The following is a 17396-nucleotide window of genomic DNA, read 5'->3' as shown; positions in this document are numbered from 1 at the left end:
TTACCACAGTGCATTTGTGCTTGAAACCTCTTCCGGCATACTGATGTCTTACTAAAAGGAAAGTAAAAATGTAATGTGCAATGTTGATATGCCTATTTTTAAGATCCTCATAGGCAATGGGATTTATATTTCATGCGCCCCTCATTTTCTCTCTATCGCTTCATCTTCCTTTTAGCCTGTCATCATCTTTGAAGTGTTGGATTATGCACTATAATTAAGTTCAAAACAATACATATTTAGCTTTAGTTTTAATTAAATACATTTGTACATGAACCATTTTTTTCCCCATTCTTTTTAACAGATAAACAATCAGATATTGTATGGAAGAAGCCACCAAAATGCCTCTGCAATAATTAAGACTGCTCCGTCAAAGGTCAAATTGGTTTTCATACGGTAAGACCAGTTCTCATCAAAACATCTAGTTGTAGTTGAGCCCGTACATTAATAGCCTCATTTTCAGAGATGCTGAGCCCCTTCAATTTCCTTTGAAATAAGATAATATTTTTCTAAACCACGTTTCTGAGCATTGTCGAGAAGATCTCTGTAATGTTTTTTAAAATATCTTTCCAAGGATAACTGTGATGGCCTGCTCACCCTCTGGTGAGCAGCTGACACAGATGCTTAGTGACTGTTTATCTGGTACCTTTGCTGCCACCATTATGTACACCAAGTATTCACTCCTTGTCTCTCTTAGATTTATAGTTAAAAGGTTTAATCGTTTCTCCCTAGGAACTGGAAACCCAGAGATACACTCTAGCATGTGGTAATTATTATGTAGCATCACTTTGAGAAGTAGCAGTTAGGTATCTAAATAACTTAGTAGCACATATCAGGCTTAGTCTTAGAGTTAGTGCAAACAAAGCATCTTATTTATTACACTAAGGACAACTATAATCTAACATGGAATTGGAAGCATTAAAGAAATAGTTTTATACACAGAAACTGCTCAACTTACCAGGTCTATGTAACTCTACCTTGAGTGTCTTAATTATTTACAAATATACATATATACTGTGCCAGGACCTGCGAGTCCGTCACTTTCTCTGAGAAACTCTGCCCTCCAAAGCCCACCGCAGTCTACCTATATGGGAAGCTTCTGGGGGCTAGGGACACCAAGCTGAGCTCTCTTCAGGTTTCCTCCTCAGAGCTCTGCTAACCCTTATTAAGTGAGCCACCCTCTCCAGGCAAGTCTATCTAGACCTTCTGTCTGACCCTCCAACTCCCTGTTCCCTGTGACTGCCCTGTCAACCTTCCCAGATCTCCCTTCTCAAGATCCACTCTCCAAATGTCACCCTGACCAACTCCCCCCCGAGGTTCCACCCTCTGGTGATGTCACTGCAGATGATGTCACCAGCCTCAGCAGTTCCTTAACAATAACTTTGTGGAAGTCTGAGAGATGCAGGGGGCAGTTCACACCTCGTAGAGCAGGGGGTCTCAAAGTGGGGGGGGGGGGGGGGGGGGGCAAACCGCGCTTTGCCTCCAGCATTTATAATGGTGTTAAATATATAAAAAAGTGTTTTTAATTTATATGGTGGGGTCGCACTCAGAGACTTGCTATGTGAAAGGCGTCACCAGTAAAAAAGTTGGAGAGCCACTGTCTTAGAGCTCTGGTTTCAAGCTGCCTGCAAATGGCATCATTGCATCATTCATGGTTTCATGCTTTCTTCTGTAGTCATCAGGACTAGAAACTAGGATTCTCGTGTTGTCAAATGTTTATGTTGTGTATGCACATGCCTGTGACTTAATCTGGCCTGACTGGGAAGGGAAATCATAGAATCATAGAATATCAGGGTTAGAAAAGATCAAAAATGGGCTGATGCCAAACGCTTTATTTCCAGGTTTGAAATTCTCCCATTGCCCCATATATTTTTTTTTTTTTAAACTTCCTCCTAGGCTTCTCCTGTTTTGGTACTTATATATGATGAGCAAGTCCATATGTCCAGGAAGTTAAGACATTCATTCTCTTATTTTTAAGATTGCAATGACCCAGCCTACTCAGCAGCCCAGATTAAATGTTCATTTTAAATGATTGTCATAAAATAAGCAGCTAGTTAAGTGTAGCCTGGAAAAAAAGGGGAAAGGATGAGCGGGGGAGGGATAGCTCAGTGGTTTGAGCATTGGCCTGCTAAACCTGGGGTTGTGAGCTCTATCCACTCAGGGATCTGGGGCAAAAATCAGTACTTGGTCCTGCTAGTGAAGGCAGAGGGCCGGACTTGATGATCTTTCAAGGTCCCTTCCAGTTCTATGAGATAGGTATATCTCCCAATGCAGTAGGAAAAAATCTTTCAAGCTGATGCATAATAGCAAAGAGTCACTGGAGGGACAGTTGTTAGAAGCAATATGCCCCTCTATCAGCCTGATCACTTCTGTCTAACAACTGTCCCTCTAGTGACTCTTTGCTATTATGCGTGTGTGTGAATATATATATATTCAGATTTGCTTCCTGTTAGAGAGAGGAATGTCTAATGGTTTATACTTAGTGTGGTGAAGAGGAGGGAAGTATGGTAACTTGCTCAAACAGGCATGTGGGAGAGAACTGGCCTTGCCAAAAGTGCAAGCTTTCTGCCACTTACGCATTGGCTTCAGTCCGGCTTGTCTTGATCCTTTGCACTGAGTTTCTTATCGCTTCAGCACTATGAGATAGTGACTGCTATTGACATAACCAGTCAGCACTCTTTTATCTCTGACTAAAGTGAAAACATGGGGAGCCTTCCATCCTAAAGTGCTTCACATCATATAGACGTACAACACCACTGAAATGCAGACACGTCTTTGGTGTGAGTTCAACAATCGGGTGGACAATATGCACGCAGTATCCTACACAAACTATGGAAGAGAGTTGGAATAAGGACAGTGGCATAAAATTATGGGATGTTTAACATCCTTGCAAAATGGAGAGACATTTAGTTTTTTAGGTTATATCGGCAAGACGAGCATAGTGTGTAAATTGCATGAAAGTTGCTTTGACCTTGAAAAAATGGACTGTCTCGACCCTGATGAGATGTGAACATGTGCTTCCAGGAAATCTATGCACAAGTTGATGTTGGGCAATATTTTGCATGAAGTGGTATCTTAGAACAGGTTTCTTAGTGGTAACCATAGTAACGAATGGCTCATGTGCTGAATTTTCATTTGCAACCACTGCAATTCAAACGTGATGCTCAGACCACTAAGCATCTGCTCCAACATCAAAAGACGATGATAATTCATTTTAATTTTAAATAAATTCCTGTTTTAATCAAGGAAATTTCTGGGAGTGGAGTGCAAAAAGCAATTTATTATTAGCACTGTGATTTTAAAATATGCTCCCACTTTGAAGCAGTCTCCGTTGAAGAAGTATTAAAGTGTTTGAATTTGTACAGTTATAACAGGGATAGATTACAAATTGTGACTTTTTGCAACCCTGTTTCCCCCCTCCCCCCCCTCCCCCCCGGAATGATTGTAATTTTTTATTATATGGAATAAAAATTACCATCTGTTTAAAATGACATACATTTGTAAACCTGATGATTGTGTATGTAAGTTCAGCAGAAACTATTTTATGTAAGTAAAAACAATTTTATAATATTGATATTAAGATTTATGTTTAGCAATGTTTTAGAGTTATAACAGCATTTCTCACAAAGATTAAGATGTATGCATTACCATCAGGCTATACATTTTGCATCATGAGCTGTAGATTATGCTAACTTTCATGCTATTAGTGCTTATGTAAGACTTTATCCATTGCTGGGGGGAGGGGGGAAAGCTGTATAACAGAGGTAGGCAACCTATGGCATGCGTGCCAAAGGCAGCACACGAGCTGATTTTCAGTGGCACTCACACTGCCTGGGTCCTGGCCACCGGTCTGGGGGGCTCTGCATTTTAATTTAATTTTAAATGAAGCTTCTTAAACATTTTAAAAACCTTATTTTCTTTACATACAACAATAGTTTAGTTATATATTATAGACTTGTAGAAAGAGATCTTCTAAAAACGTTAAAATGTATTACTGGCACGCGAAACCTTAAATTAGAGTGAATAAATGAAGACTCAGCACACCACTTCCGAAAGGTTGCTGACCCCTGCTGTATAACCTGAATTAATAGTAGGCAAAAATTGCTAGGTTTCTTAGACATCTTAGATTTGCTGATTAATTCTCATATGTGAGAACTGCCGTGTAATTGCAGTGTACCATTGTGAAAACAAAAGCAGGAAGAAATGTCCTTGCCTAATATGCTGTACTGGTACAGTAATACATGGTTGGAAATCGTGATGTGAAGATGAAAAGAAAATCTGATGCTGCTCCTTACGTCAGATTTCTGGCATGGCCTCCTGCATGCATGAATTGGTGACACTGGTCATTGGAGCGCAGATATTAGCATATTTTCTGAGTGCTGCGAAGCTTTGAGGATGGCCAGAAGGAGAGGCTGAGAGAGCCTAAAAGTGATCATGATCAATATAGAGACTTTTTTTTTTTTTTTTTTTAACAGCATGGCTGCTTGGTTGAAGATAAAGTAAATGAATTCACCAACCTTTGCATGTAGGATTTATCAGTTCAGATGCCTATGATTGCGTTCACCATCTTCTGCTCTACTGAGGGGTGTTGATCTAGCATTGTCTTTCTGTCTGAGTAATCGGGCTATCCTGGATTTACATGTTTAACCCTTTGAGGGATAATTGACAAACCATACCCATGTTTTTCCTCCAGACATTTACATTCTAAAAGTGATTTTATAATGTACATTTGTCTGTCTTATTTCTGTAATTAAAGGAAAGAAAATCTTGTGCTTAAGACACTGGAACGTGGGAGATCTGGGTTCAATTCCTGGAGCTACCACAGGTTTCTTGTGTGACCTTGGTCATATCACATAATCTCAATCCTCTGTCTGTAAAGTGGGAATGATGATGTTTCCTTTTATCTGTCTTGTCTATTTAAACAGTCCCAATGAGCTTACAGGCTATGGTTATGGAGCACGTAGCATAATGGGGTCCTGATCTCGTTTGGAGCCTCTCTGCACTGTTGTAATATAAATAATAAAAACATTTTTGTTGTTGTTTCATTTGTACAGCTTTTTAAAAGCAAAACTGGAAATCTCCCTTTTTTTCCTGTATGTCAAATACTTCTTTAAAACAATATAACAGCATTAGCTACAATCTCCTTGGTTATGTTTTATTAAGATCACAAAGGTGTTTACCTAATTTCTTCAGCCAATTTTGAATGTCACTCAAGACATCCTCTAGCAAGGCAGCATGAATATCTGTCAGCCTTCCATAAAAACATCTTTGATAGTCACAAAGTAGTCAGTTGTTTTGGGAGCACATAGTCATCCAAGAGGAAAAAGATACTTCAAATTATTATTTAAGTATTATCTTTGAGTAACAATGCATTAATACATAATGGATTTAGTGTTTTGTATTAACTGATTCCCCACCCCTCATTAAAATAATGGTAAGTTTGTTTCAGATTTTCAGAAATGTATACAGCAAATATGAACTGAAAAGAAAAAGCTATTTTACTAACACAGGTAGTAGATACAATAGTAATACCTATATGCCTGATAGGTGAGTGCATTAGACATGCATGGATAGATACCAGGAACCCTTTTCTGAAGGGATTTTGAAATGTTTTTATGAGCAGGAAAATAAATACCCATGCAAAACACTTTTTAAAGGTTGTATTTTCATTTCCCATTCACTGTTCTCTAATACTATTGAATTGCTCGAACCTTATTGAACATAAATTAAATTATTTCCAAGGTGACATGCTATGATCATATATTAACTAATAAGGGATGCAAACAGAAGTGAAAAGTGTGCTTTTCTAGGCTCCTAATGTTTTTACATAAGATATATTTTACTAATAAACTGTACCTAAAAAAATCATAATACATGAGGCAAGGACCAACTCAAAAAATAGTTTAGCCTTTGTGTATGAATGTGTAATAAACTGATTCTGCCTCTTTTGATGTTTCATAGAAATGGAGATGCAGTTAACCAAATGGCTGTTACTCCTTTCCCATTACCTTCCAGCTCCCAGTCTTCCATTGAGGTAAGATGTGTTTTTTGATTAGGGCTTACTAAATTAGATTAATCATAATTAGTACAATATACATTCAAACACCTTGTCTGATTAATCCCTGAAAGCTAATATGCATTAGGTAGGAACTGGATCAAATGTGTGTGTTTTCCCTTGTTTTTTAAATGAAACAATTGGCATGGTGCTAGGTGACAAGATATTGTCTTAGTTACTGTGATACAGCAGGAAAATAAATCATTGAATGAAAGCCTTGCTGTCTCCTGTCACGATTATTTTTGAGAGGGTTGAAAGTTTTGTGGTGGGGAGGTGTTGCCTGGAACACAAGTGAAATCTGAGGATCCTCCCAGTGAAGAAATTGGCATTTTCTGTGGGAGACATGCAGGGAGACATCTTGTAAGTGAAGGCCAAGCAGGGCAGCCCAGAGGATTCAGGGGGTCTGGGGCAAAGCAATTTCGGGGGCCCCTTCCATAAAAAAAAAGTTGCTATACTATAGAATACTATATTCTCGTGGGGGCCCCTGCAGGCATACTAAGGCCAAGACGTCCCACCAGGTTTTGATTCCTTCAAAGGCATTAGAAGTAAATCCAAGTAGCTGAATTTAGAAAATAAACATTAAAGGCCTGACCAATGCCCCCTGAAGGCAATAGAACAGGGGTCGGCAATGTTTGGCACGCGGCTTGCCAGGGTAAGCACCCTGGTGGGCCGGGCCAGTTTATTTACCTGCTGACGCGGCAGGTTTGGCCGATCGCGGCCCCCACTGGGCGCGGTTCGCCGTCCTGGGCCAATGAGGGTGGCAGGAAGCCGCGGCCAGCACATCGCTCGCCCGCGCCGCTTCCCGCCACCCCCATTGGCCTGGAACGGCGAACTGCGGCCAGTGGGGGCCGCGATTGGCCGAACCTGCCGCGTCAGCAGGTAAATAAACTGGCCCGGCCCGCCAGGGTGCTGGTGAGCCGCGTGCCAAATGTTGCCGACCCCTGCAATAGAACTATTTCCATATTTATTATTTGCATTACAGTAGAGAGGTAGGTCCCAACAATGATTGAGGGCCCTGTTGCACTGAGCATCATACAGTTACATGGTGAAAGATCATCCCAGCTCCTAAAAGCTTTCAATCTAGATAGCCAAGATACTCAAGGGTGTAAGGGGAAACAGGCACGGTGAAATAACTTGTCTGTTTGGCATGACCAGGAATAGAACCCAGGTCTCCTGATTCCCAGTCCTGTGACCTAGCTATTAGACTATGTATACGATTTACAGCCATGCTATATACTACATTTCTGTAGTGGAAATGACAGTATGTTACTATATCTGACGTATTAACATGGAGTTTTAGTGTATAGTATCATAATATGCATCTTAGCAACTAAAAGCATATGGATGTTTCTATTTGTTCTCCTCCAACAGTAAGAGCTTCCTCAGTGTGACACTGCTGTTCTATATTATGGTTGTTGCATCAGCCCTAATGTGACTTTTTATCCTTTTGAGCTTTATGAATGCAGTGTGCTTACTACACAATGCAATCTGGAATGTTACCACATCGTTATCGATTTGATGTCTCATCATAATAATATAACTGAGAAATATGGTACTTATTTGTAGATATAGCACATGGCTAGCCTTGCTGCTGCTTATTAATTCTATATCTTCTTGAGCTAATAAAGCAAAGCAGGTTTAATGAGTCAATTGGGGCTTGGTCTAGCCTTGAATTGTAAAATTCTGGTCATTGGTACATTTGCTTTTTGATATTTTAATAAGCATTATTACAATCATGCAGCCTTAGCTCACGCTTTGCAATGTTAGATGGAACTTCCGGAGCATGCTTTTTGCAGTTTTCAAGTTACGGTAACATTTAAGGCCATTTATTGTACATCCATGATGCAATTCAGGTGCTATTATGCGGTACAGAAAAGCCACATTAATTAGCTTTTGTTTCAGGGGAACTCTTCAATTAAAACCCTGGGTTTCATTTATCTATTTTGTAAAATAAGAATATTGCCTTTTGAACTGATGCTTCATGCTCCTTTGGGTCCTGGTCCATGCGGCCAGAATCCTTGTTTGTCTGCGGTTTCTATGGACCAAGCCTTTAAGTTCACTTTAAAGTTTTCTTGGTCATTTTGTGATGACCTCAGTAGCTGCTGTTGCCCCCTACACTATATCTAGAACGCCTCCCTTCTCATGTTGGTAAATAGTAAAGGTAAGACAAGTAGTAACTTCAGCTGCTGTGTTCTTGCACCCTCATGGTATTACCTGTTACCCTGCCCTTGAAGGGTTCATTCCTGTGGAGCTGCATGTTTAAAAACCTTCACTGAAAGGCAATATAAATTTTGAAGCAGCTTTGTGCAAATGTACATTTAAGGGAGAGAGGGAAAGGTTTGTCATTTCATTTGAGTGGTTGAATAGCTCAGGAACTGGTGATAGGTATAGAGCCTTCTACCTCTAGTTTTCCATTTACAATCTAATTTAAGTCATCAGACTAGAAGTTGTTTTCATGTGATAGTTGTGCCACATCCCATGGAACTCTGTTTGGTAGTCTCACTCCAAGTTGCCATGGTCAAGTGTTCATATCACCAAAATCTACCACTATGCAGGAACCAAAGAATTCTGTCCCTTTTGCTATTTGACCCTTAAAGGTAGACCCAATAGATGGGTAAAGTTACGTGCAGTGAAGGGACTTTTTTTTTTTTACATATTTTGTGGCTAAATGCAGGATTTTGATTTGTAGGGCTATCCATCAGACATTTGACACCACTTTAAAAAATATTTCAAATGGTTGTCATAATTATGTAGGGCTTTATATTACATTTTTTGCTGTAAATTAATTGTTCATATCTGAAAATGTAGACCATATTATGTACTTTCAGAGGAGAGACTAAGTAGAAGTTTAACAATATGTGTGGCTTGTAGTTTGCATAAGAATTGTTGTATCTTATAAAACAGGCCTGGAGAGACAAGGTGGGTGAGGTAATAATTTAGCAGTATGTCATGATGCCTACATAAATACAAAATACTATTACTAAACAGAATTAATGTTGATCTCTTCATTTTGGTTGAAGTAGTTTAATGAGAAAAATGGCTGACTAGCAAACATTCCTATAACATGGGGACATGTTTATTTCTGTGAAACCATAGGACAGGACCACAATAGACTTAGTACTGGTACAAAATGAGCTAGTTAAACCAAAATATAGTGTATAAGTCTAATAGAAGCTCTGTTTGCAAGAACCTTAATATATCATAAAGCCACCTCTTACATAATGTTTTGTAACTGGGATGAGGCATTGTTTGTGAATATTGAATGGACTGAGCCTCCTAAAGAATGGAGAGAAGTAGATTACCTCTTCAGATGGCAAGACGGCCATTTGCATAATTCCCATTTTACCTGTTCAATGCCTAACAAGAATTTAGAATAGCCTGGTAAAGAAGTCTGCTAGTGAAGATCTTTGCAGGAAATTGGATTGGTAATATATAGTTAATTTTGCTTTGTAAGGAAGAGTGCGCTTGGGATGTAGAGCAATGAGTTGAATTCATTTGAATGATTAAAAAAAAAAAAAGAGAGAGAGAGAGAGAGAACTAGCCCTAAAAACAGCCTTCGTCTTCAGGAGCTGGGTAAAAGGAATAAAATTCTCAGGTAAAAACATATCACATGTTTGCTAGGGAAAGAAAAGAGGCTAAAGTTTTTACTTCTATACTCTTGGTTTGGAATGTTTTTTTTTAAATACAATAGCCCTTTCTTAAGCATGTGCTGCATCATTTTCCAGTCATGATTATGCTCTCTGTATATATGTGGAAAGCACAAGTCACCATGGTATCTATGCACCAAATACAAAAATTAAGTTTCAGCATTATTTTGGTAAGACCATTTTCTCTGCTTCAACTATGGTAGCGTTGTATGTTCCATTGCCTCTTCTTGGTGTGAGACCTCTAAAGAAGGAAGAAACCTCCTCATCTGTCATATTACTGCCTCTATTGTGCAAAGGGTGTGTGTTGCATGTGCTCTAAAGGAGGTAAAACGTGCTCATCTTCACCTATTGCAGAAGGGAGTTCCATAGCTGAACACCATTCAGTAAAACACCTTTTCCTCCTGGTTCATGAGCTGCATCCTCAGTAGGGTCAGAATAGTTGTCCCCTAAGTGCTGATTTCAATATTCATGGAGTGATGTGTAAGAAGAGGTGGTCCTAATGTAAATTGATCCTCGACCAATAAAGACCAGCACTTGCCTTCTGAAACTTGTAACACTGATTTTAATCAGTGATGCTTCATTGTGGATCTTCTTCCTTATTTCAAACAAGCATCAGATCAAATAAATGCTGTCTAATTTTATCATGAGCTATTTAGGGGTAACATTGTGTTTTGTTTTTTAAAACAATCTCTTTACCAGGATCACAGTGGCACTGAACATGCAAGCAGTGAAGAAGATTGCAGCTCAGAAGTTGTCATGAAAAGCTTGACTGATGATGAATGTATCAAAATGGTAAGTGTCACTATCTTTAAAGAAATGTGTTTAGTCCTCCACAAAATTCAAAGCTTGAAAAGTGCTAACATAATGGGTTTGGGACACTCCCAACTGTGGTGCAAGAGCATGAGTACCAACCTCAGGGCAGACTGTTAAAACACTAGGGCACAAACCCCAGATTGGTCATGAGTCCTAAACTTAGATTTCACCAACCAGCTGCATTAAGTGCAAACTCCTCAAGTGTATTAACAGCCTAAAACAAAATCACAGACACTTCCCTTTGATATTCTGGTCTGTCTTGTCACCCAGGTGAGGTATCTTTGTGATAGATGGCCCTTAAACCCAAGGATCACAGCAATATTCATTTTACTCCTAGTCTCAAAGTACCAGTCACTTTCCCAATACCTTGGATCTCACATGGAAGACAATGCTTGTAGCCATTCCTATAATAAATTATATGGAGATGTATTAAATAGGAAAAGGAAGCTAGTTATTTACATGGTTAAAGCAAGTGAATATAGACACATGAATTAGTTAGGTTTTAAGTGGTAATAGAGGCTTCTATAACCAGCAAGCTCAATTTGTCCTTTAGGGATAACCCAGAATAAGCAGATGGGGATCTCTTTCTTATGCCTAAGAAACTCCTTGCTCTTCCAAAATCCCTCCAATACAGAGATCCTTAGTTCCTTTTGTTTGGTGTTTTTATCCCCCTCCTGCCATATGCTCTCAGTTGCAAACTCAGTTGATGAAAATAAGTCATGCAAGTGGACTTCTCTCCCCCCTGGGGGGGGGGGTAGGAGAAGGGTTGCAGAACAACTCTAAGAGCCTTTAGTACAGTGTTTCTCAAACTATTGTACTGGAGACCTCTTTCACAAAGTGCGACCCCTCATTATACATTAAAAACACGTGTTTATATATTTAACACCATTATAAATGCTGGAGGCAAAGCGGGGTTTGGGATGGAGGCTGACAGCTTGCAACCCCCTGAGGGGTCCTGACCCCCAGTTTGAGAACCCCTGCTTTAGTACTCTTGTTGATGATTCCTCAATCCAGATGTAGGGAGTTGCCAGTTGTAAGATCCAACCATGGCCAGTCTGGTATCAACAGGTTTCCTCTTTCCGGATGGGTGTATAAGGAGCCTCTCTCTTCACACTAATTAATGGCCCTCTCCTGTATGGTGATTCATGCAGTCATAGAGGCTTGTAATACATCCCTTCAAATATAACATTGCAATATGGAACGGAGATATTACAAGTCAGATTAATGAACACAGCAACTCACAAGCATTCAATAGAATCCAAACACTTTCTTATAATTCTAATACCTATCCTATCAGTATTAACCCACAAGTGAGCCAGACAGATTTCAGCTATGTATATATCAGAGTTCAGCGGAGACATGGGGACTTTGGCATGATCTGGTGCCTGGTCTGCCAGCATCACAGGGCCTCATTCTGTTTTCACTCTATTGTAGTACAATTGAGTTTTAGTGAGTAACTCCTGATTTATCTAAGCGAGAGGAAAATCAGGTGTATGATTTCCTACACCTGTTCATATGATTGAGATGTAAATACAGTTTGTTCTATATTGAGGTATAGCAGTTGCATGCAACTCCCTGGTCCTTCTCTTGAGCTATACTCCGCAACAAGGAGTTCACATCTACTTTTGTCGACAATATCTTCCGTGCCCCAGAAAAAAGCTTGTGGCTGTAAATCACACTCATATTTATATCCTAGCTTCATAGATTTTTAAAATCAAAAGGACCATTATCATCATCTAGTCTGTCCCTCTGCATAACACAGGCTATAGAATTTCTGCATCAAATCCATAACTTCTGGTTTAATGTGGCTCTGTCAGAGTGTGTGCTGTAATAAATATCAAACTCTGCATTGATACATGGTGGTGGTTGTTTAATGTGTTAGGATTGTGGGTTATCAGAAATCTAGAATTCCTGGGGTTGTGCCTTAATCTTCTTTTAAGGCTCTGTTAGAGGTTAAAATAGAGAAATCCTAAGTATGCTGAGGAGTGACTAACCCACAGAAACATAAAATTTCTTGGGACAATCATTTTATCTGCCTCCCAACCATCCACCCCACACAACAGTTTAGTATAGTTCTTCAGGTAGTGCATTAATTGAGACATGCTATTTATGCATAATCTATGTAAGGTATTTTCATTGAAGGAATGGCTTTTTTGTTTGTTTTGGGGGAGTTGTTTTTCTTTTGCTTCACAAAGTCTTTGGTTTTTGCAAACCTATTTGTTTTTTGAAAATATTTGAACATTACAAACAAATACTTGGAACTCCACTGAGTTTTTGCAAAGAACCAGAAGTTGATATAGTATTTGAGCATTGAAATCAGCCACCGAGCTAACATTGGTTTGTTTGTATTCCTGATTGACAAAGCACTCATGGGTTGAATTTGTGCATTTGAATTGTCCAAACCACCCCAGAAGTTCTGCAATGTTAATGGGCTTGAATACGAATGAACTGGAGTTTTAATGCATGAATTCTAACTGTAAATGCAAATTTTTGTTACTCTACCTGCCTTATTTGGCATACTGCAGCTGGGAAACTGAGATACAAATTAATATGAAAAAAATACACACAGTCTGAAGTGGGTGAAAGAGACAAAGAACAGTTAGGAGGAAAGCTTGGGCAGATATTACGTAGTGGATTACAGTGCAGGAGATGAGGGCAAGAGATGTAGTTAGGGGTGGCATTTTGGAATTCTTTGAAAATTAGGAGGTGAAGCATGAGTTTAATGTAGAAGAGTGGAAGCTATTTCAGAGATCCAAAAAAGGAGCGAGGAGGAAGATGTGGCTGGAGCAATGGGAAAGGAAGATTATGTTGGCAGCTGCATTTTGGATGTAATGGAGCAGAAAAGTTGGGAATTGGGGAAACCAGTGAGGACGAGGTTGTAGTAATTAAGACAGGAAGTTATGAAAGCATGAACTAAGTCATTGACAGTAGGGGTGGACAGGAATGGATGAATGAGGGAAAGAGTCCAAAGAGAACAATGGAAAGATGTGGGGAAAGAAGGCATCAATATGATACTCAGATTATCATATCATTATCAGACGGGAAGGATGTTAGTGTGTCAACAATGACAGAGAGCAAGAAGAGAAGAATTTAAGGGGAAAGATAAGATTGTTTTTATAATAATAATACCTAGTTTTTGTATACCACTTTTTATCACAGATCTCAAAGCACTGTACAATGGAGCTCAGTATCATTATTGCCATTTTACAGATGGGGAAACTGAGGCACAGAGCAGTGAATTGACTTGCCAGAGCCAGGATTAGAACCCAGGTCTCCAGAGTTCCAGTCTAGTGCTCTGTCCACTAGGCAATGTAGTCTTGATCCTGTATATGTTGGTGTACATCCACTGAAGTGACTGGATTTACGTTGGGGTGAGTTTAGACCATTGAGTCTATCAGTAATGACCTTACATTCAATGGTCTAAACTCACCCCAATGTAAATCCAGTCACTCCAGAGTCAGTATCATCTATCCATCTGTCTATCTATCTAACCTAGAGAAGGTGAAAGGTTAGGGACAGGGAGATGGATTTGGAGGATGGATATAGTGCTATTAGGTTAACCAGGAACATCCTGGTGGTTTCAGATGATACTGACCCTGGAGCTAGGGACAGAATAGGCTGTAAAAATAGTGGCAACCAGGTGGAAAGTAAGCTGTGTAGGATCTTTATCAAAATCCAAATTTTGAAAATTGCTTGGTGAATCATGGCAAATAACTCTAGAATGTGGAGTTGATAAAGGGTGTTGGAGATTTCAATAATATTGGCTATATAAATACTCATTTTTATAAGTGGCTTAACAATTGTTGCTTTCCTCCGAGCCAGAAAGTTATGTGTTCAAGGCCCATACTGCTACTTGAACTTTTTGCTCTTTGCTAACATTGCAGGTCTGTGCTCAATGACTCAATCTTTAGATGAGAAGATAAACAGAGATTCCTGCTGCCAGTCTCTTGGTCACTGTCAAGGCCAAAGGAAAAAGATGTCCTATTGCTGAGAGCATAATATTTCCCCTATTGCCCATAGAGTCACGTCACCACGAGTGTTTACCTTATTTGTAAATTTATGACAAAAAATACGAACTTATATGCAAAATTCTCTCTCAAATGAGTCCAGCTGAAAGCTGCACCATGACACCAGACATTCTTGATTGTACCAGCTGACTGAGTGCAGAATGTTTTCATTTATGTTCGGAGGTTCTAAGAATGTAAACAGCTCAGGATGTTTTTGACATGAGGGTTTTAAGAGTGACTTCCAGCGGACTTGCGTTTTCCACAGCATGGGTGACATGTCCAACCAAGTGATGAAAGCCATAAAGTGATTCAACTCACTGTGTCCATTAACTCTTGGTAAATTTGTCAGGCTGCCCCGGGACACTCTATGCTGCCAGTTCATCACTTGTAGAAGTGCAAAGTTACATAACTGAATTGGTCATGGACCTGTTTGGATAGAGGGGGGAAAGAAGGGAACTTATTTCTCAGCTGGGATCAATGAAAGTGCTACCAACTAAATACAGTGCTAACAGGGTAGTTGAGGTTAGCTGACAGAATGCTTTGATGTTTTTCTGAGGATCTGGCTATGCTGATTCCTATGAAGGGTCATAGAAAAAGAATGGAATTTTTTTTAAATCCATAAAGCGATTCTTTCACAATTTGATCTTGACTGAGATGAAAATGGTTTGAGTGATAACTGAGGGTGCTCATCAAGCAGCTTGCATCCTTGATGTATGTGGGGCATGCATTGCTACATCATGTAAATAGAAAGGATAATTAAATTAATGTTAAACAGATAGCATTGTATTCAAGATATCTGAACATGGAACATTGATCTGTTTTTATGCAGCTGAAAGCTGTGTTCTTGTCGCACCCAATGTGTAACCGAGGGATTTCATAAAGTGGTTTCTGGTACATTTGAGGGGATTAAACCCTTGCTGAGCACAAAGCATTTGAGAAATTTTCAGGGATAGATTCACAATAACCCTTGTGTTTTTCAACAAGTTAATGTCTGTTAATATGAATTTGAAGCTAAGAGTAATAAAATAACTTCTTAATGTGCAAAGACTTTGATACATGTGAGATGTAGTTTCACGTTTTGAATCCCATAAAGCAAAATGAATAATGAAGAATAATAATAATGAATGATGGAGCAAATGAAATAATTTCCCACAGCTCATTAGAATAATCCCTTAGAAAGCAACATCTGTAATCTTTCCTTACATATTTTTTCCTTCGCCATGTCTGGTAATAGAGTAATCACCACTTTCTCTACCTTGTCTTCCTGCTATCTATGCAGACTTTAAAGGAAAACTTTAAAATAATTTAATGTATTTCTTTTACAGTTGCAGAGGTCTCCTACTGTTTTTCTTACCCTTAGATGATTAATTTTTATGAGACTTGAGGAAATAGGGCCAATATTTTTCAAATGTGGGTACTTAAAATTAGCCACTCAAACCCATATTTAGGCACCTTAATAAGTGTCCTGATTTTTCTCACTGGTGCTGAGTACCAATAATATCCTTTGAAGTCAATGCCCAGCATTTCTGAACATCAAGCTGCTTATGTAGGTGCTTTAACATGGGTATAAATAGCTGTGTTTAGTTACCCAAGTCTGCAAATGTTGGCATAAGTTTATGTAGCTTGGCTAAGAGACAATGAAGAACTGTCATGACTGTCTGGAAACATTTGAAGAGGGTATACGCCAAAGAAGGATAGGAATTCTTTAGGATATTACAAGGAGATAAAACTAGAAGTAGTGGGATGAAATGTAGGTTAGAAGAATTTAGACAGAATATTAAGGAAACTCTCCTGACAGTGAGATCTATTTGTGTCTGGAAAGAGATTGAAGCACCTTTGTTTGAGATATTTATAACAAGACTGGGTGAAACATTATTAGTATTTATTTTGTTGTGGAGAATAATCTTGCACTGGCAAGGGAGAGATGGATTAGATCACTGTTTAGTTCTCTCTTATTTGTAGGCCCAATTCAGCAAGATCCCATGCAGGGCCGGCGCAACCCATTAGGCAACCTAGGCGGTCACCTAGGGCACTACAATTTGGGGGGCGTTTACCGCGGCGGTATTTCGGCGGCGGGACCTTTCGCCGCCTCTGTGGGGGGCAGCATTTCGGGGCGGGACCTTCCGCCGCCTAGGGCGGCAGAAAAGCTGGCGGCGCTCCTGATCCCATGGGACTACTCAATATGTTTAAAGTTAGACACATACCCAACTCTAATTTCTTAGGTACATAGGAACATGTGAATTGCCAGACACATGGCGCATCTAATCCAGTAACCTGTCTCCCACAGAGGCTAGTACCAGAAGCTTTAGAGGAAGGTGCAAGAGACCCCACAATAGACAGATGTGGCATAATTTCACCCCCTTTTGCTTCCCCTCCCTGCCTCCCCAGGAGTCTCCTCCTAACCTCTATATTGCATCTAAATTAATAGGTTTCAGAGTAGCAGCCATGTTAGTCTGTATCCGCAAAAAGAACAGGAGTACTTGTGGCAACTTGTTAATCTCTACAAGTACTCCAGTTCTTTTTGCTAAATTAAGTACTTATAGCCCTGGATAATCTTGTTTTACATGTAAATGTCCAGTTCTTCCTTCAATCCTGCTAAATTCTTGGCTTCAGCATCATGAAGTAGCAAAGAGTTCCATAGTGTAATTGTGTGTCATGTGTAAATAGTATCACATTACAGAATCAGAGGCTTGATTTCTCTGGTTTTGAAGAAATTTAATTTAAATGAAAGTTGAAGCTGATGTGACTTCTTATTTTTTTTTTAATAAAGTTACCCTTTTCCCTGTTTAGGATGTCAGAAACAAAGCTGACAAACAGATTTTGATGGTAGATCAGCAGGATTTGGTGGAGCAACTTCCAGAAAATGTATGTGTGTTT

General features: G+C 39.4%; 1 protein-coding gene across 1 annotated transcript in view; it reads left to right on the top strand.

Annotated features, from left to right (window-relative positions):
- LOC112115930 (inaD-like protein) overlaps positions 1 to 17396 on the top strand; it is a 206818-nt gene that overhangs the window by 142751 nt on the left and 46671 nt on the right. Inside the window, exons 30-33 of the mRNA XM_024213156.2 lie at positions 302 to 393; positions 5959 to 6031; positions 10399 to 10491; positions 17310 to 17384. Of these exons, the coding sequence (XP_024068924.2) occupies positions 302 to 393; positions 5959 to 6031; positions 10399 to 10491; positions 17310 to 17384 (333 nt within the window). The remainder of the gene's footprint in view (positions 1 to 301; positions 394 to 5958; positions 6032 to 10398; positions 10492 to 17309; positions 17385 to 17396) is intronic.

This window comes from Terrapene carolina, unplaced genomic scaffold, assembly GCF_002925995.2.
Source record: "Terrapene carolina triunguis isolate 2854851 unplaced genomic scaffold, T_m_triunguis-2.0 Scaffold211, whole genome shotgun sequence".
In the NCBI taxonomy this organism is placed as follows: Eukaryota; Metazoa; Chordata; order Testudines; family Emydidae; genus Terrapene; species Terrapene triunguis.
This window is presented reverse-complemented; position numbering and strand designations above follow the sequence as displayed.